Raw genomic sequence first — 26891 nt, forward strand, 5'->3', positions numbered from 1 at the left:
GGGTTTTTTTTAATTTATTATTTATTATTTAAAAAGTTTCAATTTAGCCTTCTCACGTCCAATTAATTTTCGTTTTCTTGATTGGAAAGAGAGGGAGAGGGAGGGGGAGAGGGAATAATAAAGCATAATTTTATGCAGTTAATTTCGGTTTTAGTTGGTAAAAATCGAGAGAGAAGAAAAATAATAATAATAATGGCAGGAGAGAATAAGAAAAAAGGATTTGAAAACGGTAAAATAAATAATTTCACATGAAAAGTAAGATCATCATACAAAGCTTATGTTTTCAAAAGTTGGGAGAGAAAAATACTATTTGGACCTGGTCATTCTTGGAGATAATCCTTTTCTCTTTTTATTTTTGAAAAACAAAAATAGAATATGTGTTTTGATCATTGTTGTTGGTTTTCTATTTTCTAATAAGTGAGATGATAGAGAGATATACGTGGTTTTTTAGTATCATATTTATTTATTTTATTAAAATAAATACGAGATGGTAGATTAGACCTCCGACCAAATAAGTGTTTATGGTAAATTTGATTTGCTTGAGGACCGTTGTCCATTAAGATTGGGTATGGCTAAACTTGCAATCGAGTTCGGTGATGACTTGCATAAGAGAAGCAAATACTTCGACGGTCAATCGAACCAGTAAAGATTCGACTTTAGATATAATTATCTCGGATGAGATTCGATAAGAACATCCGACCATTCAATTAATTTATTGAATGTATAGGATCAGAGCATGTCAATACCTTCAACTAAATGGAGTTCATCGAGTTTACAAATGATTGGGTTTCAAGCTTTTGGAAAAGACTTATTTCCGGATCTTTCTCAACTTTCTACATGACAAGTCCAATAATAATACTCTAACATAGAGTAAGAGTAGAGGCGGAAGGTTAGAGAAGAAAGAGAAAAGAAAGAAAGGAGAGCTGTAGCCGAGGGACGACTGAATTCCACGGGAAGCTAACTCCCGAAGAAACAAACCCATCTTCTCTCTAACACTGTTTTCTTTTCTCCACTATTATTTTTTCTTTAATTAATCCAAATCCTTTTTTTCTCCCTCACCGAGAAAAAATTCCAATTTTCCCCATAAACACAATTTCCCCGCCATTTGCTTCCCCCATTTCATATCCCTCTCCTCTCTCTCTAGGGCTCCGTCTCTCTCTCTCTCTCTCTCTCTCTCTCAATTCTGAGCTCCGGCTTCCGAATTCCTCCTGGATTTCCGTTCCCGTACTCTACGGATCGCGCTCTCTCCGCCTCACTGATCGATGAGTTTGCCGACTTCTTCTGCCTCTGCCGGCGGCTCCGGCTCCGGCTCCGGCTCCGGCCACCGCGGCATCGGCCTCTCCAATACTATTCACTCAGAGGTTGCTCCCTGCCTCCCCTTGCCTTCGCTTCCGGTCTTCTTTGGCGCCTCCGAGCAAGAGCTCAGGCTATTCGATGAGCCGCCCGGGAGCTATGCTACTTCCACCAATGATGTTCTCGCTCAGTCCAAAAAGATCGCTGATCTGCTTCGGGCGACTGACGTCTCTTACTTGTGAGTTGTTTCTTACTTATTTATTTAATTTTTTTCAGCTGAATTCTGGTAGTTAGAATTTAGTACTTCGGATTAGTTGACTGAATTTCCGTTCAGTTGACTGAATTTCTGTTCAGTCGTATTGGTTTCTGGCTTTGGCAGAGTTACTATTTCTGTTTTTTTTTTTGACCGTTGATTGATGAGTATATCTCGCGATTTCTTATAATTCGGTAATGCAATACAACTAGTGTTTCGTTTAGAGTTTAAGTCATTGTTGAGGTTGAAAATATAGGATATGTACGAATGGCAGCATTTATGGTCTGACAATTTCGAAATTGAACCGCGTACAGTATGAGCAATAGTAACTAACAAATTTGGATTAGTTAAGTCAACGCGGTAGCTGTTTGGAGTTCATCCGTACTCTACTAGTTTTACTAAGTAGTAGTTGATTCTATAGTAGAGTTCTAGCTAATTAATCACGGGAGATTTACTGCGTGCCTAGCGCAGAATGCTCCTTTCAGATGACTCATGCATGCCATGGTGTTTTCTTTATCATTTCCCGCACCAAATTGAGATATTGCAAAGTCTCTGAATCTTTCATAGTTATTTGATATTGGTAAAGTAACTAGAGTTTGCATGCTGTGCATTTCTTTCCTGATTTTTTATTTTTTTTTTGCTTTTTCACTTGGACGTGATCAACAGAAATCTAAGAGAAGATGCTGAGGCTCTTTCAGAAGGGTCTGTGGAGCCTTTTGAACTCTATAAGGAAGTTCTTCGCTATGATGCTGATGCCTTCAATTATACTGCTCCAGGTAAACGAAGTCTTGAAATGTTTCTCTCCACTATTTAATGGAAATATAAGTGAGTTATCTTACCTGTATTTTGTCATATTTCGAAACCGTGAAGGTACTATTTTGAGTGACACAAACCATCTTATTTCATTTCTCTAGGTCCAAAGTAATGACAAAGCTTTTAAAACTGTTATTATGCGCAAAGTTGGTGTAGAATTATTACTTCTTGTAATGCACAAATAGCTCCATAAGTCAAGTTCATGTTGGTTGTAGTAACTCATATTACGAGGGGAAACTTTGTGCAGGGTTCCACGGTTTTTACATTTTTTATTACAAAAAAAAAAAACTGGGAGCTAGGAAGCGTTGATATCATACTTTAGTAGAATATTAATGTTTGAGGTGCACCAGGAATTGGAAAGTTCAACCTTTTTTTTATGACTATTATGTTTGTGCATTATGATCTTGCAGGGATAGCCATGTTAAGGGATACTATTGGGAAAAAAGTTATGAATAATTATGAAAATAGAGAAGTGAGAATGAAAAGGATTTTAATGCTGCGTCAGATAGAAATATGCAATTTGCTACATTATCATTATATACCTTTTTTTTTTTAGATTTTGTTTTATCTGGATGACTTATATTATTTTTCCGAAGTCAATCATTTATTTTTGAACTTACTGTCTATTGTGCTGTTCAAGTTTCTCAGGTCCTATTATGGAGCATGTCTCTAGCAGTACAGTATCTGATAGGAAAGTATTTGAGCAAAAACTACCTATTAGAAGTAAAGATGAAGGAGACTGCAGAATAAATCAAAATCAAAAGCATAAGCTTGAATCTATTCAAACTAATGTATGCAAGCATTAGAGTTTCCAGTTTCTTTCTTTTGTTACTTGTGCTTCGCTAATCCAGGCAATAAACATTGACAGGATGCACCAATATCATCTTCTAGAAAAGTCAAAGTAAAGAAGAAAGGCAGAGATGAAACGTCTTCTGTTAGAACAGATTCTTCTGAGCTTCAAGGTTGTTCTAGTTGTTCCTTGAGCTAATGAAAGCTGCACTGTATTTTACCTCACAAGTTTTGATCTTCATTTTTCATGGACTGAATATTACTTTGAATGTTGTAGACACCACCCTTGCAAACTTTTGCGAGTTTTTAGAGGAGTTTTGTGGGAGAGCTGAAATTGTCAGTGATGACCGTGATGAATCAGAGTGGCTGGCACTGCCTCTTACTGATCTAAGAGTGCTTGTCAATGAAATAATGTCCATTCGTTCAAAGAAACTTCTTCATTTGGTTTCTCTAGATAACCTGACGAGGCTGTTGAGGGTTTTAGATCATCAGATACATAGAGCAGAAGGATTGTCTGTAGAAGAATGTGAGCATGTGAGTATGCTACTTTTGTGCTATGGTTTTTCACTGTTTTAGCAATCAAAATTGTAATTCTGCTATTCATCTTCTCAATCAGTGCTTATTCCTAGGTACTTAAACTATTGTTATTGTGAAGTAAATCAGTGTTGAATAGAAGTTTTTGCATCAAAGTCCATTTGCCGTCGGCCAGCTGTGTAGTTGTTAATTCTATGTTAAAGTAAATGTTTTTTTGTCTTATGCATTCATTTGCTTCAGATCATTGATTCACAGCTTTTGGTTTTTCTGATAATGGGTTCAATTATTGAAACACGAGGTTCCATGTAAAACATAAATGTTTCTTTTAGTCTTTTGCATTTATTTGCTTTATATCACTGATACACCACTTTCCATCCTTCTAAATCCTGATACGGGTTATTATGATTGTAATATAATGTTCCGTTTGGTAAGACAGATAAGCAGATAGAAAGATGACTGAAATATAAGGTTCCATGTGATATATGGAAAAACAATTGAAAGATGGAGAGATTTTTCTTTTTTCTGTTCAATAGAAAACAATTTCATTTGATACAATCGTGTAAACTATAATTTATTTGGAAACTTGTTTTAAAACCATACATTTGCTCAGTTATTTCAGTTGTCAACCAATTACTTGTTGTGTCAGCTGGAAATCTTAAGTTGTGTCATTTCTGTGCCCCTTATCTCTTTACATGATTATGGTTGGAACTTCCTGAGTTCACTTTATAGTTTCCAAATGATCAAAACATCAATTTTTAGGACAGTTATCATGGTCTATTTTTTCACATAACTGTGATACTTTGGTAATTTTATAATTACTTTGGTGTTGCGACTCTTTAAAATTGAACATGAAATGTTCTGTTCTTAACTCTTATTAAAGAAAACATGAGTCCTGTTTAGCATTCTTTTTTTTTTTTTTGGATAGGAAGTGTTTAGCAATCGACTTATATTTGGATGTTTACTTTGATGTAATTCTTTCTTCGTTATTGTGTCAGTGTTTCTAAAGGATAAGGCACACTCTGCAGTGAGAAGGTTCTTAATCTTCCTTTTTTAGAGGCAGGAAGCCCATAATTGATTTTAAGCAGGGCATCTTTTGTAAAGCAAGAATTATTATAAAAAAGGGTTTGCTGAGTCTAGCCTTATTTATGTAAATGCAATATTTTGTTTGGGGGCTTAAAAGATGTGGTATCAACCTGCATCCTTGGGTGGGTTTATGCTTCATCTACCCTCCTGATTTGTATCTTTAGGTTTTTAGAGTTGAAATTTCCTATGAAAAATGTACAACAATCTAATTTGGTGGTGCAATGGTTAAGGAACTGACGACCTGTTTTTAATATGAAACATGTATATTAGGAAATTATTTATCCTTTTCTTTTTTCTTGGGAAGAAGGTGGTGGAGGGGAGTTGTTGCATTTCTTACTTTGAGAAATTCCTAGTAGATGTGGAAAAAAAGATTTCAATAGTGAGAAGCAAGATTCTTGACATCAAGGATCAGGCGAAGTAGACAATATATTTAACAGAATTAGAGTCAGAGACATGGATGCAGTCAATTGCAAGTTTAAAAGAGTAAATATTCTTGACATACTACTCATAGTTATACCTATGCTTGAGAAATTGGATTATGAGCTTTGCTAGAGGGGACCTCAACTTATGCCTTCTCAAAACCTTGCTATATGGAAGAAATAGTGATTACACACAGAACTAATAAGATTGGATGCCACATGACAAATCATTTGATGGAATATGTTTTCTGAGTAAGATAACTTTATGGGCTTATCAACTATTTCTATATCAGTAATCTTCTGGAAGGCACTTTTAAAGGATCTTTATGTAAAAATTGGAAGGCCTCTTGGTCTAGTGACATCTCTGTTTGAACTCTTGATTTAATCTTGAGCTAGAACTGTAGATATTCTGCTTGGCTCCTGTTTTGTTTTACGCCAGGTTTTGTCAATTTATTATTGGCATGCCAATTAGACTTCTGGTTCTTTTTTTTGTCGCTGGAGGGTTCTTTCAGTTCTAATGAAATGGTTTCTTGTTATTTTCTTGTTTTGTTTTTCTTTATAAATAGCCTTTTCTTCTGCCCTGCTTGATCTCATTGCATTATTATTTCTTTATCTAAATTCAGATTATCTTTTTACCATCATATCTCAGTTAGATTCGGATGCCATTGCAACCGTCTTTTGTGCTTTGGAGTCCATACATGCATCTCTTGCAGTAATGGCTTATAACCAAATGCCAAAGTTGCTTTATAAAGAAGAGGTTTGTTATTTTAGTTGCTTACATTTGTCTTATCCTTATTAGCATTCCATCGTGCATTCTGATGATCATTGTTCTTAAAGTTCAAACTTCAAAGATGGTGCCTTAAGCTAGGTCAGACTGCTCAAATTCATTTCGCATAAGTGTTCACTTCTTTTTTCAATAAACTAAAGAAAGGAAGATTTAAACTAAAAAAAAGAACAAAAATTTGTCGGTTATTTTTTCAACCTTTTTATCCAAAGCATGACTTCTCTATCTACAGTAGATGTGGAGGAACATGGAAATAAGATTAAACTAAAGAGGAAAAATATGGAGTCTACCTGAGGGGAAAAATAGAGATGAGAAGTTATTTGGTGATGATGAGTTTTAATTTTTAGGCCTTTGCAATGTGATTTGTGTTTGTACTTAACTGTGTTTCTAAACGAGGAAAAATATGGGCTTGTTTTTTATGCCTCTTGTATATTCTTTCATGTTTATCAATGAAAGCTTGGTCTCTTATTAAAAAAATAAATAAAGACTTTGTCTTTCATGGTTAATCCTTTATTTTTTCACTATTCAATATCTCATACTTCTTGCTAATTTTTAATATTATATGTATATATGAAAGTTCTATAAATGTATGTTTTATTTCACTTTTATTTTTTTATTAATTTTAATTGCACAACCGAAATAGTACTTTAGCTTCATGCTTTTATAAGTGTTGCTGATGATATATATATTTCATTGACATTTGATAGATAATATTTGTCTTTTATATCTCAGATCATAGAGAGAATTCTGGAGTTCTCCCGACATCATATAATGGATATTATGTGTGCTTATGATCCTTCATACCGGGCTTTACATAAAGCCAGTGAAAATGGTGTGTTTGAAGGTCAGCAGTTTAATCTTAGACTAATGCTATTTGGTGTAGATTTTTTTTTGTCCCTTAAGATATTTGGATGGAGAATAGTAAAAGATTTCTTAATTTATTTTTATTATTATTTTTTTTTGTCTGAGATTGTGTTTTGAGTTGAATCCCATTTGTGGGTTTTCTTTCATTCTTTGAACTTATTGACCATGGACTTTGCACTTAGTAGATAATCATTTTTTTTATAAAACAAATGCTATTTTATTAATCTCTCTGTGGAAAGTGGATCCATGGTTCGACCTTTTTGTCATATGTTCTTTTATGGCAAGGCTGTGGTGATGCATATCATTTGAAGTAGTGCTGGTGGAACATTTTTTCCAAGTTTCTATTTATAGTCTTTCCTTTTGCTTCTGAAATTATGAAAAAAGGTCTTGAGTATGTTTTTTTTTTGGTTAACTACACCTTACAGATGAACTTTAATCTGTTCCATGTGCATTTTTTGATTTTCCAGTCAATGAAGATGAAGAATTTGATGGTGATTATGGTTCGTCGAGTAAGAAGCGTCGTGGTGTTAAGACTTCTAAAATCAAGAAATCTGCATTCAACAAGTGTGCCTATCATATACTGTCCCTTTAACATTGAACATTATAATGAATTTTGAAGAACTCGAATGAGAAGTACATGTATTTTTTGCTTTGACAGGGTATCTTCTGCTGTTAATACTATTCTTCAGAAGATGTGTACCATTCTTGGTTTACTTAAGGATTTGTTGCTGATAGAGAGATTACCAGATAGCTGTATTCTTCAATTAGTGAAAACAAGCTTTTCTACTTTTTTGGTGGATAATATCCAGCTCTTGCAACTCAAGGCCATTGGTTTAATTTGTGGGGTATGGATTTTTGCTTCTCTTTCTGCAAGAAATATCGTGTCACTTTGTCTATGTTTTGCATGAATACTAATGCAATTGCTTACTACTAGTTTGAATCTCCTGATGTATCATTCATACTTGGTGCAGATATTTTATTCATATACACAACATCGTAACTATTTGATAGATGAATTAGTTCAGATGCTCTTCAAATTACCATCCACGAAGCGAGCTTTAAGAGCTTATCACCTACCTGAAGAAGAACAACGTCAAATTCAAATGATTACTGCCCTATTGATTCAATTGGTACATTATAGTGCAAACCTCCCCGAAGCTTTGAGGCAAGCATCAGATAGTAATTCCATCTTTGAAGTTTCAGTTGATAGTAGTTGCCCTACCAAATGCCATGAAGCAGCTACGGATGCATGCTGTCTTTTCTGGACTCGTGTACTTCAGCGCTTTGCGAATGTGAAAACTCAGGATGCATCTGAAGTGAAAGTAATGATGGAAAATATGGTTTTGGATCTGCTCACAACGTTGAATTTACCTGAATATCCTGCATCAGCTCCTATTCTGGAGGTAGTAATTTTTCAGTTCTAATTGTTTAGAATAAAAAAATACTAATTATTTAATATTTTTTAGATTATCATTCAAATTCTGAGGCATATCCATTTGCAGGTTCTTTGTGTGCTATTACTTCAGAATGCTGGACTGAAATCTAAAGATATCTCTGCTCGTTCTATGGCCATTGACTTTCTTGGCATGATTGCTGCAAGGTTGAAGCGGGATGCTGTCATTTGTGCCACTGACAAGTTCTGGATTTTGCAAGAGTTAGACAATAAGGAGGATGATGCTGATCAGAGTTACCCTAAGGATGCCTGCTCTATATGCTTGGATGGCAGGGTTGAAAAGTATTTTTTTGTCTGTCAAGGTTGTCAGAGGTTGTTTCATGCTGATTGCATGGGAGGTAGGGAAAATGAAGTTCCTAATCGGGGCTGGTACTGTCAAATCTGCCTCTCCAGAAAACAACTTCTTGTATTACAATCATATTGCAAATCCCGATGTAAGAATGATGGTGAGAAGAGTAAAGATCGGTATGAAAAAGGTTCCAAAGCTTCTTGGCTTGTTACAAACATTGAAATTGTTCAGCAGTTGCTTCTGAATTACCTCCAGGAAGCTGGTTTTGCAGATGATGTTCATCTATTTGTTCGCTGGTTTGTATGGTTTTGACCCCTTTTTTGTTTTGCTTTATTGTTATTTCTTGTTTCCTACCTTGCTGTTATCCTGATATATATGCACGTATGTATAGGTTCTATCTCTGCCTGTGGTACAAAGATGATCCAAAATCTGAGCAGAAGTTTATTTACTATCTATCTAGACTGAAGTCTATGGCAATAGTGAGGGACGGTGGCAATACTTCCTCATTATTGACTAGGGATTCAGTTAAGAAAATTACTCTCGCACTAGGACAGAATAATTCTTTCTCTAGAGGTTTTGATAAGATCCTTCACTTGCTTCTGGTTAGTAAACTATTTTTGTTGATTTTATTTATAGATGTACGACTGAAACTCTGATAACATAATTGTCCTCATTCAGGCAAGTTTAAGGGAAAATTCTCCAGTAATTAGGGCCAAGGCTTTACGAGCGGTGCTACTCTTCCCCTTTTTTCTTTTTATTTGTTTATTATTTAACATGGCACTGTATTTTAAACCGTACTTATGTTTTATCTGAATTAATGAGCAGGTCAGTATTATAGTCGAAGCTGATCCAGAGGTCTTGGGTGACAATCGTGTGCAACTGGCTGTTGAAGGAAGATTTTGTGACTCTGCAATATCTGTCAGAGAAGCAGCTTTGGAACTTGTTGGCAGACATATTGCCTCACATCCTGATCTGGGTTTCAAGGTCTGCGTGAATGCATGCTGTAATTCTCATTTTCCCATGTATCTTTGATCTCAAATTCTTTTTCTTTCAACCCTAAAATTTGTGTTTGATTTCACAGTACTTTGAAAAGATTGCTGAGAGAACCAAAGATACTGGAGTTAGTGTTAGGAAACGGGCCATCAAAATCATTCGCGATATGTGCACATCAAATGCAAATTTTTCAGAATTTACAAGGGCATGCATAGAGATTATTTCTCGTGTTGGTGATGATGAATCAAGTATTCAGGTAGCCCTAAATCAAGTTCATTTCATTTAAGATCCAGTTGAGTACATCACCAAAGGTGATAGAAGCTCAGTTTTCAAACTGAAGTTATAGTCTTTTTGTAGCACGCCAGAAGAAGCTAAATATAATTGTATATGCCTGTAACTATTCTGTTTTTTCAAGTTTCGCATACTGTGCCTACTGCATAATGTATTTACATACATACATATATATCTATCAAACGAATGAAACTTCCATTATCAAAGGGGAAATACAGAAAAGGAGAGATGAGATATCCCCACAGGCCAAAAGGTTATAGAAAAGTCTCCCAATTTGCAAATATTTGTGTCAAGTACAGAACGCTTTAGAACATAGAACCCAAAAGAAGCAAAGATTTTAACAAGGTCTCAAACAACAGCCCTATTCGAGTCTTCTCCATGAAAAATTCTTTTGTTTCTTTCAAACCATGATTCCCACAAGAACCCTATAACCCCGTTGGACCAAAGAATTCTCACCTGGCCGATAAAACACATTCCACACATAAGCTGGAGCAATGCCTCTGAAGCTCTGTTGGGAAAGCACCAACTGATGCTGAAAGTTTGAACAACCCTTCCCCAACAAGCAGCTGCGAAGGGACATGTGATGAAAAGATGTATCTAAAATTCTCCATTCTTCCGACAGAGAATGCACCAATTAGGGGAGAGAGACACCGCAGGCAAAATTTTATGGGGTCTGGAGCAGGTATTTATTAGCCTCTCAGACACAAAAATCAATATTCACAAGAAAACTTTTACCTTATTGGGAACCTCAGCTTGCCAGATCATACTCTAGAGAGGACTCAAAATCGCAGGCTGGTTAACAAGCTTAGACAAAAGTTATTTCACCGAGACAACTCCACTGCTTTCAAGATCCCACACCTTCACAACTTCACCGTTGGTTGGAGCAAAGTCAGCACAGGCATTCGAAGTAAGGTTCACTCCACCTCCAAATCCGATAAGTTGTGTCTAAAATTTAGATCCCAACCCCTTTGATTTTCAGAACAGCTTTGAGAGATCACAAAATCTTTCGAGTTAACTACTCTGAATAATCTGTGGTAGATATGTTGAAAGCGGTGCATTCAAGAGCCACCGGTCTTTCCAAAATAACACTTTATCCCCCTTGCCACCTTAATTCTGTACAATTCATCAGCTTTAGAGCAACATTATAAGATGCTAACCTATGGGCCTTTGTGCTTGGTTTTGCCTTCTAAAGCTGCCCACCACTCACTGGTTAAAAATGGTATTTCCTGGCTATCACAGACCTCCAAAGAGCATCCTTTTCAGTCATAAAATGCCATCCCCGTTTAGCCAACGAAGCAGAATTTTTTGTCGCCAAACTACCTAAACCAGCTCCTCTAAAGCTGTAGGAAGCGCAGTAATGTCCCATCTTATTAAATTAGAGCCATCAGTGTTAGTTGTTAGTTTGCTCTTTTGGAATGATCTAATACCTTGACAGTGATTCTATTGTTCCATGCTTACAAATATAGGATTGATAGTTGACAGATTTGAATCCTTCCAAGTTTCATGTGTTTTAGGTATTCCGTTCCTTTAATTCTTTAACTAAGCTTTTTCTACAATACTTTTTTCTTGAATAGCATTGAGAAAAATTCTCATATTCTAGTATCTGGTCAAGTAACCTACTATGAAATGAAAGAGAGATCCATTGGGACCAAGATACGATGGATGCAAGAAATAGAAGAGGAATAAATGCTTTTGTATGTGACACTTTTTCATCTTTGATTTTTCTTTAATGAATTCTCCTTCCTTTTTAATCTAATTAACTCCTTATTTAACTTTTTTCATCTGAATCAATTTTCTATTTATGTCAATCAATATTTAAATGCTAATATTTTACCTTCGAAAAGTTTGCTAATTTTTACCTTGTATAAATGAAATCCTGAATTTCATTATATTGATTGATTTTTGGACCAGTTTGTGACTGAGATACGTGAGATGCCTTTTTTTTTTTAATAATTAATACACATCTTCTGAATTAAGCCACAAAATTTCTTTCAAGTTGGAACTTGGAAGATGCCTAAACCTGATATATCCGAAAGTTATTCTCTCGTTTGAGTCTGAATATGGCGCATAGGAACTTGTTTGCAAGACGTTTTGTGAGTTTTGGTTTTGGAGCCTAAATTCAGTTCTTTGTAGATGATAGCTCTGTTCCGTTAGATTTTTTGCTTCACATTGATTGAATTAAGCCGCAAAGATTTCTTTTACTGAAGTAGGAGTTGCCTAAACCTGATATATATGACAATATTCTCTTGTTTGAGTCTGAGTGAGCATCCGACTCTTTTTAATAATTATGGTAGGATATTTTTTGCAAGACATTTTCTAAGTTCTTGTTTTGAGAAACTTCTGGTTCACGAAATATGTTCTTTATTGATGACTGCTCTGTTCCATTAGATTTTTACTTCACATTTATTGAATTAAGCCACACATTCTGTTTACTGGGGTAGCAGATGCCTAAAACTGATATTATTTTCTTGTTTTGACTGAGTATCTGACTTTTGTTTTATACTTAATAGGATCTTGTTTGCAAGACATTTTATGAGTTCTGGTTTGAGGAGCCTTCTGGTTCACAAACTCAGTTCTTTGGAGATGATAGCTCTGTTCCATTAGAGATAGCCAAGAAAACTGAGCAAATTGTTGAAATATTGAGGAGAATGCCAAATCATCAACTTCTTGTGACTGTTATTAAGCGAAACTTAGCCCTTGATTTTTTCCCACAATCAACTAAGGCTGTTGGTATCAACCCTATTTCCCTCACATCAGTTCGCAAGCGATGTGAGTTGATGTGTAAGTGCTTACTGGAAAGGGTATTGCAGGTAATACTGTTGCTTCCCATTTTTTTATTCTCTGATTTGTTAGGTTTTGATCAATGATATACATAGAAAGTTGCTTCTCAGGTAGAGGAGACAAGTAATATGGACACAGAAGTGCGTGCACTTCCATATGTATTGGTCTTGCATGCATTTTGTGTTGTGGATCCAATGCTCTGTGCGCCAGCCTCGAACCCATCCCAGTTTGTGGTTACTCTTCAACCTTACCTCAAGAGCCAGGTTATCTGCTATTAATTTCATTTGTATATTAACTCCTTTTCTGATAACTAGATATAAATAAATAATGTTTATAACTTGAAGTCATAAAATGATGAATTCTCTTGTAAAACTTAATTTGTCATATATAGCTAACAATTTGATTAAAAAATCTTAATTTCTCATATTATATTGTATGAACTATCAGAATTAAACAATAATAAAAGTAGAATTGTTGGATTCGTCTGTGACTTCTGAAAAAATTAATATTCAATAAAATGCTGAAAGGCATGTTGAGTTCATATTTTATACCCTGGATAATTTATTTAATATTTTTTCTCCAAATATTAAACTAATAATTTTTTTTAAGAAACAATTTCAGAGTATGGAACTACAAAAGATGGGAGAGGAAAATCGAGCCCAAGCAAAGGAAGATATTTAAAATAACAAATAAAAATATAACCTCTAAAATGTTAAATGCCATGTTCATATCTACTATAATAACTTATCCTTAAAATATAGTTTTTTGTAGCATTATTGATTCTTAACCTCATTTCATAGTTTTATATATTTTAGACCAAGAAGTATTATAGTATCTGTAGGAAAAGACAAAAGACTTATTGATTTCAAATGCAAATGATTCAATGGAGAATTACTTGATAGCATTATTTTTTGATAGGAAACTGATATGTAAGTGATGTGAAAAGATCATGCAAAAAAGGAGAGATGAGATATCTCCAAAGGCAAAAGGTTACAAAAAGGAGTTCCAATGGACCATAATATGTACAATGCCATAATTACAAAGAAGTTTAGATTGAGAACACTATATGGAGGCAAAGAGTCTGATTGAATCCCTCCCATAAGTCTTCTTTGCAAAAACTCTCCTCTTTAAGTATCCTCTGATTCGTCTAATACCAAAGTTTCTACAAGGAGACCATAATTGTTTGTACTTTTTTATACATTGTATTTGTCATCCCCGAGATGCTTCTTTACATAAGAACTCATTCTGTCCATTTTCATTTACGTATACAGTCAAGCTACAGATGCATTAATCAGATACTCAGTCCTTGTATTTTTCACGCAAGCCACATTTTTCTTTACATTTATCTCTTAAATTCAGAATAAGATTTGGGGATGCATACTCCTTAACTTTTGTCATATTGTTGTTAGGTTGATAACCGAGTGGTTGCTCAATTACTTGAGAGTATCATATTCATAATTGATGCGGTTTTACCCTTGCTACGAAAATTATCTCCAAGTGTTGCTGAAGACCTAGAGCAAGACTTGAAACACATGATTGTTCGGCACTCCTTCTTGACAGTTGTACATGCTTGCATCAAGTACTTATTTTCTTTCTCAGTTTCTCTCTGCGTCTTTTTGTGCTTTTCTCTTATTTACACCTTGATATATCTTTGCTAAACTAAATGTTACCACGTAGTGTTTTATTACCTTGAACATAACTGGACCATGTAGTTTGAACTTATTTGCAATCTCAGATTTTTTTCCTCCCTAATCACAGGTGCCTTTGCTCTGTGAGTAAGGTAGCAGGTAAAGGTGCATCAGTTGTAGAGCATCTTATTCAGGTGTTTTTTAAACGCTTGGATTCTCAGAGGGTTGAGAACAAAGAGGTTAGATTTTAAAATTGTCTTTATTATATTGTTATGTTTCTTGTGAGCAACAAAAAGCATGCTTCTAGAGAAAGGTTTGGCATCTTAAGCATTGGTTATGATCTAAGAAGCACAAACACTTCATTTTGGGTAATGTTTCCGTGTCGGACACTCCTACACTTATCAGACACTTGTTAATTTAATAGATGTGTGTCACACATTAGTTGTACAAAGTGAAAATCGATTCAATACTTATTTGGCACATATGGAACACTTGTTATGCATAAGAAGGAGACATAAATATTAATATATGACAAAATAATGAATTTTGTATTCTCAAACTCATTTTTTAAAACATAAAATTGCATAAACTCATTGACTTTGAATTTCCTTGTAGTATAAAAATATATATACTTTAAAATTGTACATTTCAGCGTGTTTTTGCCGTGTCCTTGTCCTATATTTCTAGAAAATAACGTGTCATTGTGTCCGTGTCTCTGATTTGTATCAGTGTTTCTTAGGTTATGATATATTATGCATGTGGCAAGATCTTCTGGGTTGTTTTTTTTTTCTTCCTTTGTATGTATTTGTTTAATTGGCTAGTGAAATGTATGTCACTTAGTTTATCACTTGGGATGAATTTCAGGATATATCACATTGTCACTGTAGATTGCATGGTCGCAGTTGAAGTGTTATTAGTCATTCTGCTTCTTTTCGTTGCTTCCATTATATATCTGACTGACATCTAAATTGATTTTTATTCCTTGCATTTTGTATTTAGTTTATTTTTCATTGATGGAGTTGTTTCTTACACACACACACACACATATAACAGTCTTTATTCCATAATGGGAAAGCTCTATTCCATTTCATCTTCTCCCTACATTTGTTTTTTTATATGTGATATACCACTATGTTAGTTCTTTGGTTATCAGAACTATTTTATGAAGTTGGTACAATGATAATAGTATATAAATTTGGATTATGATATTACAGCTGGTAGGACGTTCACTTTTCTGTCTCGGATTACTTATTCGCTATGGTAGTACTTTGTTGAGCAATTCCAGCAACAGAAACATTGATGTCACAAAAAGCCTCAGCTTGTTGAAGAAGCACCTGCAGACAGAGGATTTGGTTATTAGGGTTAGAGCGCTGCAGGTATCCTTTTACTTGTATTGTTTTCTTGGATTACTTTTTCACAAACTAAAATTTGTTATACATCTTGTAGGCTTTGGGATTTCTTCTAATTGCCAGGCCTGAATATATGCTGGAAGAAGATGTTGGGAAAATTGTAGAGGGATCTTTGTCATCTGGTTCTGATGTTCGTCTTAAGGTGAGTGAATAATTTCCATTGGTTTCCTTATGCAGTGTCATGGGAAACTGTTTGAATTATTTCGTTGGGCAGATGCAAGCATTGCAAAATATGTATGATTACCTTCTTGATGCGGAAAGTCAAATGGGAACAGACCAACCTGGTGATGGGGCCGCCCATGATACAGTGGAGGGTTCCCAAAGTGTACCAGTTGCTGCTGGTGCTGGAGATACCAACATATGTGGCGGCATTGTTCAGTTGTATTGGGATATGATACTGGGGAGAAGCTTGGATTTAAATGGCCAAGTTCGTCAAACTGCCCTCAAGGTAAAAGCCTGGTTGCATTTTTCTGTTCTGTATTATAATTAAGTTTACTAGAAAGGTCTGAGTCACAAAACTGTCTTAACTGTTCATATTATTCATAACCAAAAAGAGAAACTGGGAAGATCTTTGGACCTTAGTTTTTATTCCATGATACAGCATGAGGACAGACCAACATTTTCACTGCGTCTGTTGTCATGAATGTGTTGGACCATTTTTTCACTTTCCTGTACTGCGTCTGCTCCCTACTGATTTGGTTAATCTAGGAAACACGGACATGCTGTTTTTAACCAAGCTTGTGGAGAACGTGTCTGACACAGATGCTTCAGATACATGCTGGAGTGGACACGTTAAAATAGGAGTTTCAATATAGTTACTTAATTACGGACACTGTTGGGATACCTGTTACAGTTAAAGATATTTTTAAAGAGAAGAAGGAATAGAGCTGAAATTAGAGGAGGAAACATACCCACAAGTCACAACTTCTTCGAACCCCAACACGTGAAATTAGAGGGGATCATACCCACACTCCTTCAGACCTCAATGCAAGATAAATTAGAGGCAAACGCACCCACAACTTCTTCAGACCCCAACGGAAGAGAAATAGACGAGAAAACATACCCACTACCACTACTTTTTGAGACCCCAAAGGAAGAAGAAAATGACTTTTTTAAGGCTGTGTTGAGCACCAAAGAGCTAGATTGCCTTCTGATTTTCTTGTATCACATCCAACAATGAGGAGAAGCATAAAACAAGGAGCGACTTTCATGCGTTAAGATGAACCTTGTTACTGCGTACTAGAAGGAAACTAATATAATAGAGAGTGTGCACGCGTGCCCTTAAAAGGCTGAGAACCTGTTGCTTTCTACAACAAAAGAAGTTGTTGGTTTAAAGAGTTAAGAATTAAAGAGTAATAATTGGTAGTGGACTAGAGGTACACTGTACCTGTTGATTTTTGCGACATGTAGATCACTTTAGTAAAGGTTTTCCACCTTTTTTTTTCCTATTGATTTTTCTAATTTTTGTAGCACAATGGTAGTTGTTTGACTGTTTTCTAATTAGTTGGTCCACTTATATATATTGAAGTATTATTACTGTAATATATACGGTGTACACATATAAATTTAATAAAAATTAACACGTTACCATGTCCTTGTTGTGTTGTATCCCTGTCCCGTTTTCGTGTCTGCTTCTTTGTGGTTCATTGAGCATTGCCTTTTGCTATATTTTTAATGTACAGATCGTGGAAGTGGTGCTTCGCCAAGGTCTTGTCCATCCTATTACTTGTGTTCCATATCTTATTGCACTAGAAACAGACCCCCATGAAACGAACGCAAAGCTGGCTCACCATTTATTGATGAATATGAATGAGAAGTAATCTTCTAAACTCGACTATTGAGTTATCAACTTAAGAAATACCTATGCAATATAATTAAAGCATATTTTTTCAGGTACCCGACATTTTTTGAAAGCCGCCTGGGGGATGGTCTTCAAATGTCATTTATGTTCATCCAAACCATTAGTCGTGGTTCTGACAATGGAAATCAGAAAATTCAATCCAAGGCCTCTAGCAATTTGAAAGGGAGATCTGATGGTAGCTCATTGACTCAAGCAAGACTTGGAGTGTCTCGAATTTACAAGCTCATACGGGGAAATCGAGTTTCAAGGAACAACTTTATATCCTCAATAGTGCGGAAGTTTGACAGCCCACGCATGAATGACTCGATGATACCTTTCCTAATGTGAGTTCAAATCCATTCATTTTCCCCACCTTTGATATGACATCTTGGTTAAAATGGCTTTAATTGTTTCTACCAATTGCAGGTACTGTACTGAAATACTTGCCTTGTTACCATTTACATTCCCCGACGAGCCCTTATATTTGATTCATGCTATTAATCGAATAATACAAGTCAGAGGTGGAGCGCTTCAAGAAGAGATCAAAGCATTGGGTCTGCATTTGTTACAACGGAATACCCATACCCAGAATATTCCTTATGAAAATGGAATGGTTCTCCCTCAGCAAGCTGCTCTGTTTTCCGATAAGGTAATTTTGTTGGATATGAATGGGACAGCGGAGCTCGATCAGTCTCGCCCTTTTTGTGACTTCCCATCGATGGATTTGAATCAGCAAGTCCTACCGGAGTCAGTTGCTCATCATGAATTCAGTAACAATTCAACATTGGAGGGAAAATTCCCCAACGTTTGCTCAGTGGATTTGTATAGTATCTCAAAAGACGATCTTCAGAAAATTCAGGTGACTCCAAACTTCTGATTTAATCATTCAACTTTATACCTTCAAAAGTTGTTTGATTTGATTGCAATAATGTGCGTTCGTCTGCATATTTTGGTTGAAATTAATGGAAATATGCATCTTTTACTGGTAAAATGATTTTGCGACATCATTTATTTTTGCAGTAACTCGTTTCTTGCGTTAACTTTCGACGGTTCTTAATTGCAGACAATGAGCCTGGCTGCCATTGCACTGCAACTTCTTTTGAAGCTAAAGAGACATCTAAAAATTGTGTATAGCTTAAACGATGATAGGTGCCAGGTATATGTTTTTGTTAAATTTGGTAGTTATTCACACAGTAGACCAAAAAAAAAACCAGTAAATTGGCTTATGACGTTATTATTTAACAAGCTCCAACTTTTTTTCGAAATTAGTCCTTCAATCCAAATGAACCCCCCAAACCTGGAGAGTTTCTGTCCAAGCAGAATGTTCCTTTTGACGTCAGCGAAACATGCACCACTTTGCCAACAACTTATCAGGAGTTTATGCAAAGATATCAGGTACGATCCGACCTCGTCTCTCGCATCCCATGGTTTCATTTATTCTTGTCGGTTGTCATCTCCTAATTTTTGCTTAAATACACAGGATTTCAAGAGCACTCTACGGGACGACACATTCGATTACTCCACTTACACAGCAAATATCAAAAGGAAGCGTCCTACCCCAAGAAAAGGACGGAAATCCACAACGGGTGGCGATGACGATGACAACGACGATGACGAGGATTGGGGTGGGGGGCGGAGGTTGAATAACAGTGGCAGAAAAGGTAGCTATAACCGAGCAAGTAGGCAACGATGATGATAGCTGTAAGTATTGTTGTAAGTCATAGTTTTAGGCTAACTTGTACATTATTAATCAATCAAGTGAAATAGAATAGAGAGAATAGGGGGATAGAATGAGAGCGGGGGAAATCGAAATGGTTTAGATAATCAAAATCTGGAAACAGCGAATTGAAAAGTTGTGGAAGAGTTTTGGAGGCTCTCCCAGTAGCAATTTTTCTCTAGTTGTTTCCGTCATGTCATGTAATTTGGTTTTTGTTTTTGGTAATATATAATATTGGTTGCATTCATTTGTTAATGAATTTCAGCTTTCATTAGTCATTACAAAATTAGATTCCCTTCATTTTGCTTAGGAAATTTGTTACTAATTCGAATGCATATGGCATCTAATAAAATAGTGCCCCTTTTGGATGTAAGATTATCAATTCCATTTTTGTCCTATTCTTTTACTTTAGTTTACTCATGTTTCCTTTCTGATTCTCTCTATTATCTAGCTTTAGTTCCATCTTTTACTCATTTCTCTTACTTTAATGTAGTTTCGGCCTCAATTTTACAGATATAACGATGATATTGAAGGATATTCCCGTAAGTAAAAAAAAAAAAAAGTTACAAAAATTGTTTCAATTAATAGTGAAGTCATTTTCATTTTATGGGGGTTTGAATCTCTCAACAATGTTAATTACTATTGAGTTACGTTCATTTTAGCTTTGAATTTTTTATCTTATAAATATATGGATCAATTGATATTTTAATCTTTAATTTTGGCAGTGAAGCAATTTTTTTCAAATAATTTTATTTGAATATTACATAGCAATTGAAGGTGCGGGGGATTTCAAACTATGCTTGGTATCTCTCTTTCGTAAAATTGTAATCTTTCATGTGTGCTAAATTCTACCATTTCTTCATGCGAGCAACACTACTACAAGAATTGAAATGGGAAATGTAAGAGACCATATTCAATCAACAAAAAAGGATGTCTTTATTTAGTTAAAGTACACAAACTTGCAAAAGTGCGTAATTTCTATAACAAATTTGAACCTAAAAAAAGGGCAATGGATGGAAAGGTCATCCTCGAGAGGAAAGTAATCAAGGTACGATCACAAGAAGAGGCTGCACATTAATAATAAAGGGTTCAAAATTAGATCAAATAAAAAATATATTAAAAGACAGAATATGTAATTATATAATAAGATTTATATATATATAGAGAGAGAGTACCGTGTCTACGCTGACTGGTTTCCCATCCTCGGCCAATATTTCAGTTACAGTTCCAGATTGATCAGCCTGAACTCGAAACAAACATAATAAATAAATTTTTAAAAAAAATTCAGAGAAATGTTGACAATAAAGAAAATAAATATCAAAGAATGATAAAATGTTTGTAATCGGGGTATTAAATTTTCATGACATGTCACTAATTTCATCTGACATTTCTGAAAAAAAAAATATACCAGTAAAATATCACTAATATGAACATAATATTAAATATTAATACTCTTTAAACTTATTAATAAATGGTGAAATACTTAGGTCGTTAATTTAAATATTTGTTATCAATTATTTAATTTTTATGACTTTGACATTTGAAAATATAGAAATGAATAAATAAAAAATTGAGAGATGGAAAAGATGGATGATTCAAACCTCAATCTCATTCATTAGCTTCATGGCTTCAATGATACATATGACTTGCCCTTTCTGCACTTTATCTCCCACCTAACAAAACCAAAACAAATCACATGAAGTTGAACTTCTATATTCTATTCTCCATTCATCATGTCATGTGAACGTGTGTTCGAGTTCTCGAGTTACCTTAACGAATGGTGGTTCGCCAGGTCCTGGGCATCGATAAAATGTTCCAGCCATGGGGCATTTCAAAGGTGGATGAGAACTGCCTGCTTTTACTGCAGGGGGCGGGCTTGAGGGCGCAGCAGGAGCAGAAGCAGGCGCTGGTGCTGATGACGGTGTCGGTGGAGGTGCAAACGTGCTGTGTGCTTGAGGTGGTGGCAGTGTCATGTATGGAGCGGGCCCAGGTGCAGCTGCAGGTGGCTGTAGAGCTTCTTTTTTTCGTATTACAATTTCGCAATCCTGTTGCTTCAGTTGGAGTTCCATGATGTCTCTCGAGTCAACGAGTCTGCATACAAATAGATTACGTTAAAATTCGGCGACAAAAGATGCTGCAATCCGAGATGATGACACAATCAATCCTGGAAGGTTATAGTAGGTAACATACTTGATGAGATCTGAAACTTGGCTCATGAAGGTGGAAATCGACGACTTGTCTGGAAGAGAACTTTGATCAGAAACCACAATTGCAGAGTCGACTTTCCCTCCAGATGGCGCATTCCCAGGTGGAGAAACAAGCACAGGTGCAGAGTTTGAAGATTTTCCAACAACCACCTAGAACAATAAAACGATACACAAACCTATAATATAAAAGTCGATATTTCTACTCGAAAATGGAAAACGAAACTCATGTAACCTACTAACCTCATTAAGTGCATACACAATTAGACCAGAAGATTTCTTCTTGTTTAGCCCCTGAAAAACACAAAAATAATTATACCAAAATGTAACTAAAAACATGAACATCTTGGTGAACAGTTCATATTACACTGTCGACAGGATTCAGTGATGAACTCAGCGATATTGCTCCATAATTCGACTTCAAACCGTCCACATCAACCATGTTTCTAAAATCAACTAGTAGGTGCAAACGCCCTCCCGTTTGACATATCGATACAGAGAGGAGCTAGATGTGCTACTGACTGAATTAGGCGTTGAAAGTTCGATACAAAACTCAGAACCTTACTTCTTTTCCGGGATTAGAAACTATTTCATTAAAAACATGCTACAAAAAAGGCCTTACAAATCACATAAACAGAAGATAATCCATCGTTGTATAAAAGTTTGGACAATCTAGATCAAGCCTTCTAACACAGAACCTTACTTCACAACAAAGTTTTTTTTGTTCTTTTTTTCCACAGTCTTTTACCTAATCATCTTCTTTCTTTGGATGGTCATGATTCTGACGAAAATCCCAACACAATCAAACAACAAAGTAGTACGGATCAAAATAACTAGAAACTCGTGTCCATTGAATTCCAAAACCAAAACCTAAAATGCTGTTAACTTCCATCAAGAACCGTTATCCTTCTTCCTACACCAGATTATCAACAAACATCCACCATTTTTTCCATCCAGAGATAAATCTCTTACAAGAAAACATCACGAAAGAGAGAGAATCTTCCCAACTACATTAACCATGGAGTACATTACAACAAAAACGAAGTACTGACCTCAATCCCAGAGAATGGCGATTCCACAAGAGAAGATCCACTAAATCCACGGCGATTGAGCGAAAGCGTCTGCTTAATGTGGCCGTGATTCCAATTCTTCTGCGCAGTGGACCCGAAACCGGCGAGCGTGGAAGCCTTGGGGCATGGGACCGTGAAGGAAGCCATTGGAGAGCAACCCAGAAGGTCGAATGAGGCCGCCCGCAGAAATCTTTGGACAAAACGAAGTTTGGAGACAAAATGGGGGAGTGGGTGTTGAAGATTTTGGAAATTTCTTTGATCTGAGTGAAGAAAAAAGGGGAAAATGGGAGAAAGAGATCAAAAAATGGCGATGCGATCCAAGAGAGAGGTTTCAAAATGGGCTTAGGTTCGAGGGAAGGAGGAATAGGGGTTTCGATAATCACAATGCGAGCGGCGAATGGAATTGAAAGAACGCAATAAAATCAAAATAAATCCATCGCGGTTTCGTTTTCTTTTTTAACAACAAACTCACAACACCACATGCATTGCGCGTAGATTTACAAACCCCTCTTCTCTCCAACATTCAAGAGGTGGGTCCCCCCCCCCCCCCCCCCCCCATGAAAATTGGATAAAATTCAAAGCTTTTAGGTTAAGTTTTACAAATTTGGTCTGAAGAGGTCTCTTTCAAGGTTCAACTTTGGGCGGTTGTATTATCTTTGTCCATGTGCGACAAGTTTTTAGTGAATGTTTCCAATTTTGGTATCTATTTTGTGTTTTATTTAGCTGGAATTTCAAAGTAAAGCGTGTTTGGGTTCGAGTAATTTTATGTGAGATGACATCTTAAAGAGAATTACCTACGAAGTATGAAGGTGAGGATAAAACAGACCTTTGTTGGTTTGTAAAGATAGTCTTCAAACATGTCGTATAGATGCAAGGAAATTCTAGGGCAACTAGGTGCTGAATTTAGATTTCAAGTCCTTAGCTTCATTTATCTGAAGGTATCCTACTTAGCACATTAAATCCTTCACATTGCAACTATATGATTCTTAGATTATATTACGTAAGGGAGAAGAAAGATCGATTGTGTGAAGTACTTATGCTAATGGGGACCATCAATCAAAAGGACTTCGGAGACATGCATCAATCGAATTTCAAGAAAAATATTGAAATATAAGATCATCTCTTCTAATTTCGTTGTACATTCTCAGTGCACTATGAAAGTATTAAATTGACGAAAGTAATATTAAAAACTTATTAGACTTCAAATTGCAAGTTTAAATACCTATTAGAAATCTTTTTAAGTAAAAAAAAAAAAAAAGACATCTTATTCTTAAAAGTTATGAACTTCGGTAAAAACCTTTTTAAAAATTGATTGACTAAATAAATACAAATCTTAAAAGTTTGATAACCAAACTTGTAACTTAACCAAAGTTTTTAAACATGGGTTTTAATCTTTTCACTCATTTTGTATTTTCATTCCTATATTTTTAGTTTTAGGCAACTTTTGGTAGCCAACCATCAATGGAGGCTTTTATTGATGATTGTCATCTTCTAAATTGGGAATTTCATAAATAATTTAATTAAAAAAATCTAAAACTAAGGTATGTATATATAAATTATAGATAAAATAGGGTAGTTTGTGGTTAAAGTCAAAACTCAGGTACATCCCACATGAGTTACGGGTGCCACATATGATCCAAAGTGAAAAAAAATCAAGTTGAATCAACATGTGTATGCAATTTACGTTAAGTCGTCGCGTACGACATATGCGATCTAATAAGATCTAAATCATGGTGATTTTTGAGTATAAGCATGAATGAGTTTAGTACGGCGATTTCAAACGTTCAATGGATTTTATGTAGATTAACACGAAGCCTCTCCCTCATTCTATTGTTTGCATTTCACATGTACTAGATATTTTAGTTTGATTCAACCTTAATAAACCAGTAATGTTGTGTAACACAATACTTTTTAATAGTATGTTAGGAGGTTGACGTATAGTATTTGGTCCCATTTACACGCATATTGATCCTTCTTCACATGCATAATCAAATAGTCTCAAAATCTATTTGTGTGAGTATATGTGGAGATGCTTCTTCATCTTATTTTTAACTTGGGGTGTTCAAGCTCAACATTCATGACAATTATCAACTTCTATCTCCACCATTTTGGTTGCTATTTGTAAAATTTTATATATAACAGAAATATTTAAATATAAAATTATGGTTATATTTCATTAAATATATTAAGTATAGTATCGTGTAGAAATTATGGTACAAAAAATGAGATTAAAAATAAAATTAAGGGACCAAAATAATCACTTTAAAAAAATATAACGTATCTAGACTAAAATGAATCAAAGTTAGAAATAGAAGACTTTTGACCTACCAAGTAACAAGTCATTGTCACCACTTTCCGAGCTGAGACTTTCCTGATGTCATGAAATAGAGATTTACATGTTTTCTTAGTGCCACCAAAATTTACCAAACTTTTAAATTACTATATAATATTACGTCACTATACATTAACATTATAGCGATTAATTTTTACATTTAAAGTCACCATTATTGACAGAAACTGACAAGATTAATAAATTAAAAGATGAACTTGAAACTTTAAAAAATATATAACAAAATTCGTACAAAAAAACCAAAAGAAAATGTAAATCCTTTTCAAAAGAAAAAAAAAAGTAATCTAATTCTTCCAGACAAGTAAACATTTGTTGGAAGATGAAAGTTTTAAATATAGTAACATATTTATATTCGTCAAAACGAGTCTAGCTTAGTGATAATTGACATATATCTCTAAATAAGAGATTATGAATTTGATCTCCATCTTTGAAGACTAGATGATTTTGAAGATCAAAACTTCTAGAGAACGACGATTAAAGACTTCAAAACATTGATCGATTCAATCCTCCAAGATAATCATATTAAGATCAACAAGCAAGATTTTCAAAAGGCTTCGACAAACTACCTATATGAAAAATCTTTTATTTAGGGGTAAGAGCGCGCTAACGTCGTCGACTCTAATACGCCCTTATTATAGTATTATTGTCAAAGTTTCGCGCAACTCAATTCCTTGCTTTATCCAGAGTAAGAGACTTTTTTAATAAGGCTTGCCCCTGTCACTCACGTTTGTTTGGCTTCCCTAAAATCGAATATTTAAAAGTTGGTAAAGATCCACCCCTCTCTGTCATGTCATTGCTCTAGCTGCGGCTACTGATAACTTAACAAAATATGATACTTTGGTTATCGAGAATCCACATCTCAGTACTCACTTCCTCATCTCTTGAGGTTGTAGAAGATCTTCAATGTCTTCAGTCCACTGGTTACGTAAGTCCACTAGACTACCAAATTTTGCTTATTCATCTTATTCTAGTTCTTTTGTGTTCTTTGTTACTTCTATTCATCGTCTTTCTTAACCTTTGTTTTTTTATAAAAGATTGTTTGTGACTATTTTGGCATAATGCTAAAGGTGAGGAACTTACTGTTCTACATCCAACTCACACATGAAACTTGGTACCACTACCATCTGGAAATAGCTATGGTTGGGTCTATAAGATTAAAACAAAATCTAATTGATCCATTGAAAGATACAAGGATCGACTTATTGCAAAGGCTATTCTCATGAGTATAGCATGAATGATGAAGAAACATTTGTCTCTGTTGCAAAAATGATGACGGATCGCACTATGATTGTATTGACTTATGTTCACCATGGGAAACTATATTAGATGGATAACAATCAAGTGTCATTCACATTTGATTTAATTTTTCATGAACGAACGAAGCATATTGAGATTGATACTCGCCCATTGTCTTTTATATGTTTACGAAGGCACACTCCGCTTCCCGCTTCTGTTTTTTATCGTGAGTTTGAGAAAAGGTGTTAGATTATATTAGGTTAAAAAACACGTTTGATCCCTATACTTTTATTAAATTTAACCCTGAACTTTTAATTATAACGATTTAGTCTCTGTACTTTCATATTAGTAACAATTTAGTCATTGAACTTGAATATGTAACAACTTAGTCCATATAGTTTAAAATTTATAACAATTTAGTCCCTACCACGAAAATTCTCATCAAAATTAAACGTCAATTTTTACCATATAACGATTTAATTTTTGTAATCTATAAACTAATTCGATCATTTATCTATAAAAAAAATTTAACCAAAAGAATTAACAACGGAGACTAAATCATAGCAACCTTTAAACTTCAAATACTAAATTGTTATATTCTAAATTCCAAAGACTAAATTATACCAATAGACTAAATTATACCAATATGAATATATAAAGACTAAATCGTTAAATATTCAAGTTCAGAGTAACAAAAGTATTATTTAACCATTATATTATTAGATTATGTTTATTTAAATTAAATTTCTTATTTGAATTATGATTTGGATTATATTAGTATAAATAGGTTATTGTATT

General features: G+C 34.9%; 2 protein-coding genes across 3 annotated transcripts; one reads left to right on the plus strand and one right to left on the minus strand.

Annotated features, from left to right (window-relative positions):
- Positions 1–892: 892 nt before the first annotated feature.
- EMB2773 (PHD finger family protein) lies at positions 893–19480 on the plus strand. Of its 2 annotated transcripts, XM_022288760.2 has the most exons (28): positions 893–1531; positions 2213–2322; positions 3008–3150; positions 3228–3321; positions 3426–3682; positions 5834–5941; positions 6701–6812; positions 7300–7396; positions 7491–7677; positions 7804–8235; positions 8335–8870; positions 8966–9176; positions 9253–9303; positions 9400–9558; positions 9656–9823; positions 12369–12668; positions 12750–12902; positions 14049–14218; positions 14398–14506; positions 15482–15643; positions 15714–15818; positions 15891–16124; positions 17359–17492; positions 17570–17860; positions 17943–18375; positions 18580–18672; positions 18786–18911; positions 18997–19480. In XM_022288760.2, exons 1-28 carry the CDS (start codon positions 1263–1265, stop codon positions 19207–19209), a joined length of 5457 nt encoding a protein of 1818 aa, XP_022144452.1. In that variant the 5' UTR covers positions 893–1262; the 3' UTR covers positions 19210–19480. The 2 variants fall into 2 exon arrangements, with proteins under 2 accessions (XP_022144452.1, XP_022144454.1); XM_022288762.2 differs by lacking the exon at positions 893–1531 and having other exon boundaries at positions 3000–3150.
- A 665-nt stretch (positions 19481–20145) lies between these two features.
- On the minus strand, positions 20146–23041 carry BCCP2 (biotin carboxyl carrier protein 2). The gene is made up of 7 exons (XM_022288750.2): positions 22490–23041; positions 21681–21731; positions 21424–21590; positions 21003–21324; positions 20835–20906; positions 20409–20474; positions 20146–20300 (listed from the first exon to the last, which is right to left on the minus strand). The coding sequence occupies exons 1-7, from the start codon at positions 22652–22654 to the stop codon at positions 20277–20279; spliced, it is 867 nt and encodes a 288-aa protein (XP_022144442.1). The 5' UTR covers positions 22655–23041; the 3' UTR covers positions 20146–20276.
- Between the last annotated feature and the right edge of the window lie 3850 nt (positions 23042–26891).

This window comes from Momordica charantia, assembly GCF_013281855.1.
Source record: "Momordica charantia cultivar OHB3-1 chromosome 8 unlocalized genomic scaffold, Mcharantia_2.0 BLBB01000008.1, whole genome shotgun sequence".
Taxonomy (NCBI): Eukaryota; Viridiplantae; Streptophyta; class Magnoliopsida; order Cucurbitales; family Cucurbitaceae; genus Momordica; species Momordica charantia.

What these genes read in the sequence shown, in the direction of transcription:
- EMB2773 (XM_022288760.2), top strand. Translation starts at nt 1,263, where the DNA reads ATGAGTTTGCCGACTTCTTCTGCCTCTGCCGGCGGCTCCGGCTCCGGC. An exon ending in GGGCCAAGGCTTTACGAGCG is followed by an intron (nt 9,304 to 9,399) that starts GTGCTACTCTTC and finishes ATTAATGAGCAG; the next exon opens with GTCAGTATTATAGTCGAAGC. An exon ending in AGAGGGTTGAGAACAAAGAG is followed by an intron (nt 14,507 to 15,481) that starts GTTAGATTTTAA and finishes ATGATATTACAG; the next exon opens with CTGGTAGGACGTTCACTTTT.
- BCCP2 (XM_022288750.2), bottom strand. Translation starts at nt 22,654, where the DNA reads ATGGCTTCCTTCACGGTCCCATGCCCCAAGGCTTCCACGCTCGCCGGT. An exon ending in GCGAACCACCATTCGTTAAG is followed by an intron (nt 20,907 to 21,002) that starts GTAACTCGAGAA and finishes TGGTTTTGTTAG; the next exon opens with GTGGGAGATAAAGTGCAGAA. An exon ending in AGCTAATGAATGAGATTGAG is followed by an intron (nt 20,475 to 20,834) that starts GTTTGAATCATC and finishes TTTCGAGTTCAG; the next exon opens with GCTGATCAATCTGGAACTGT.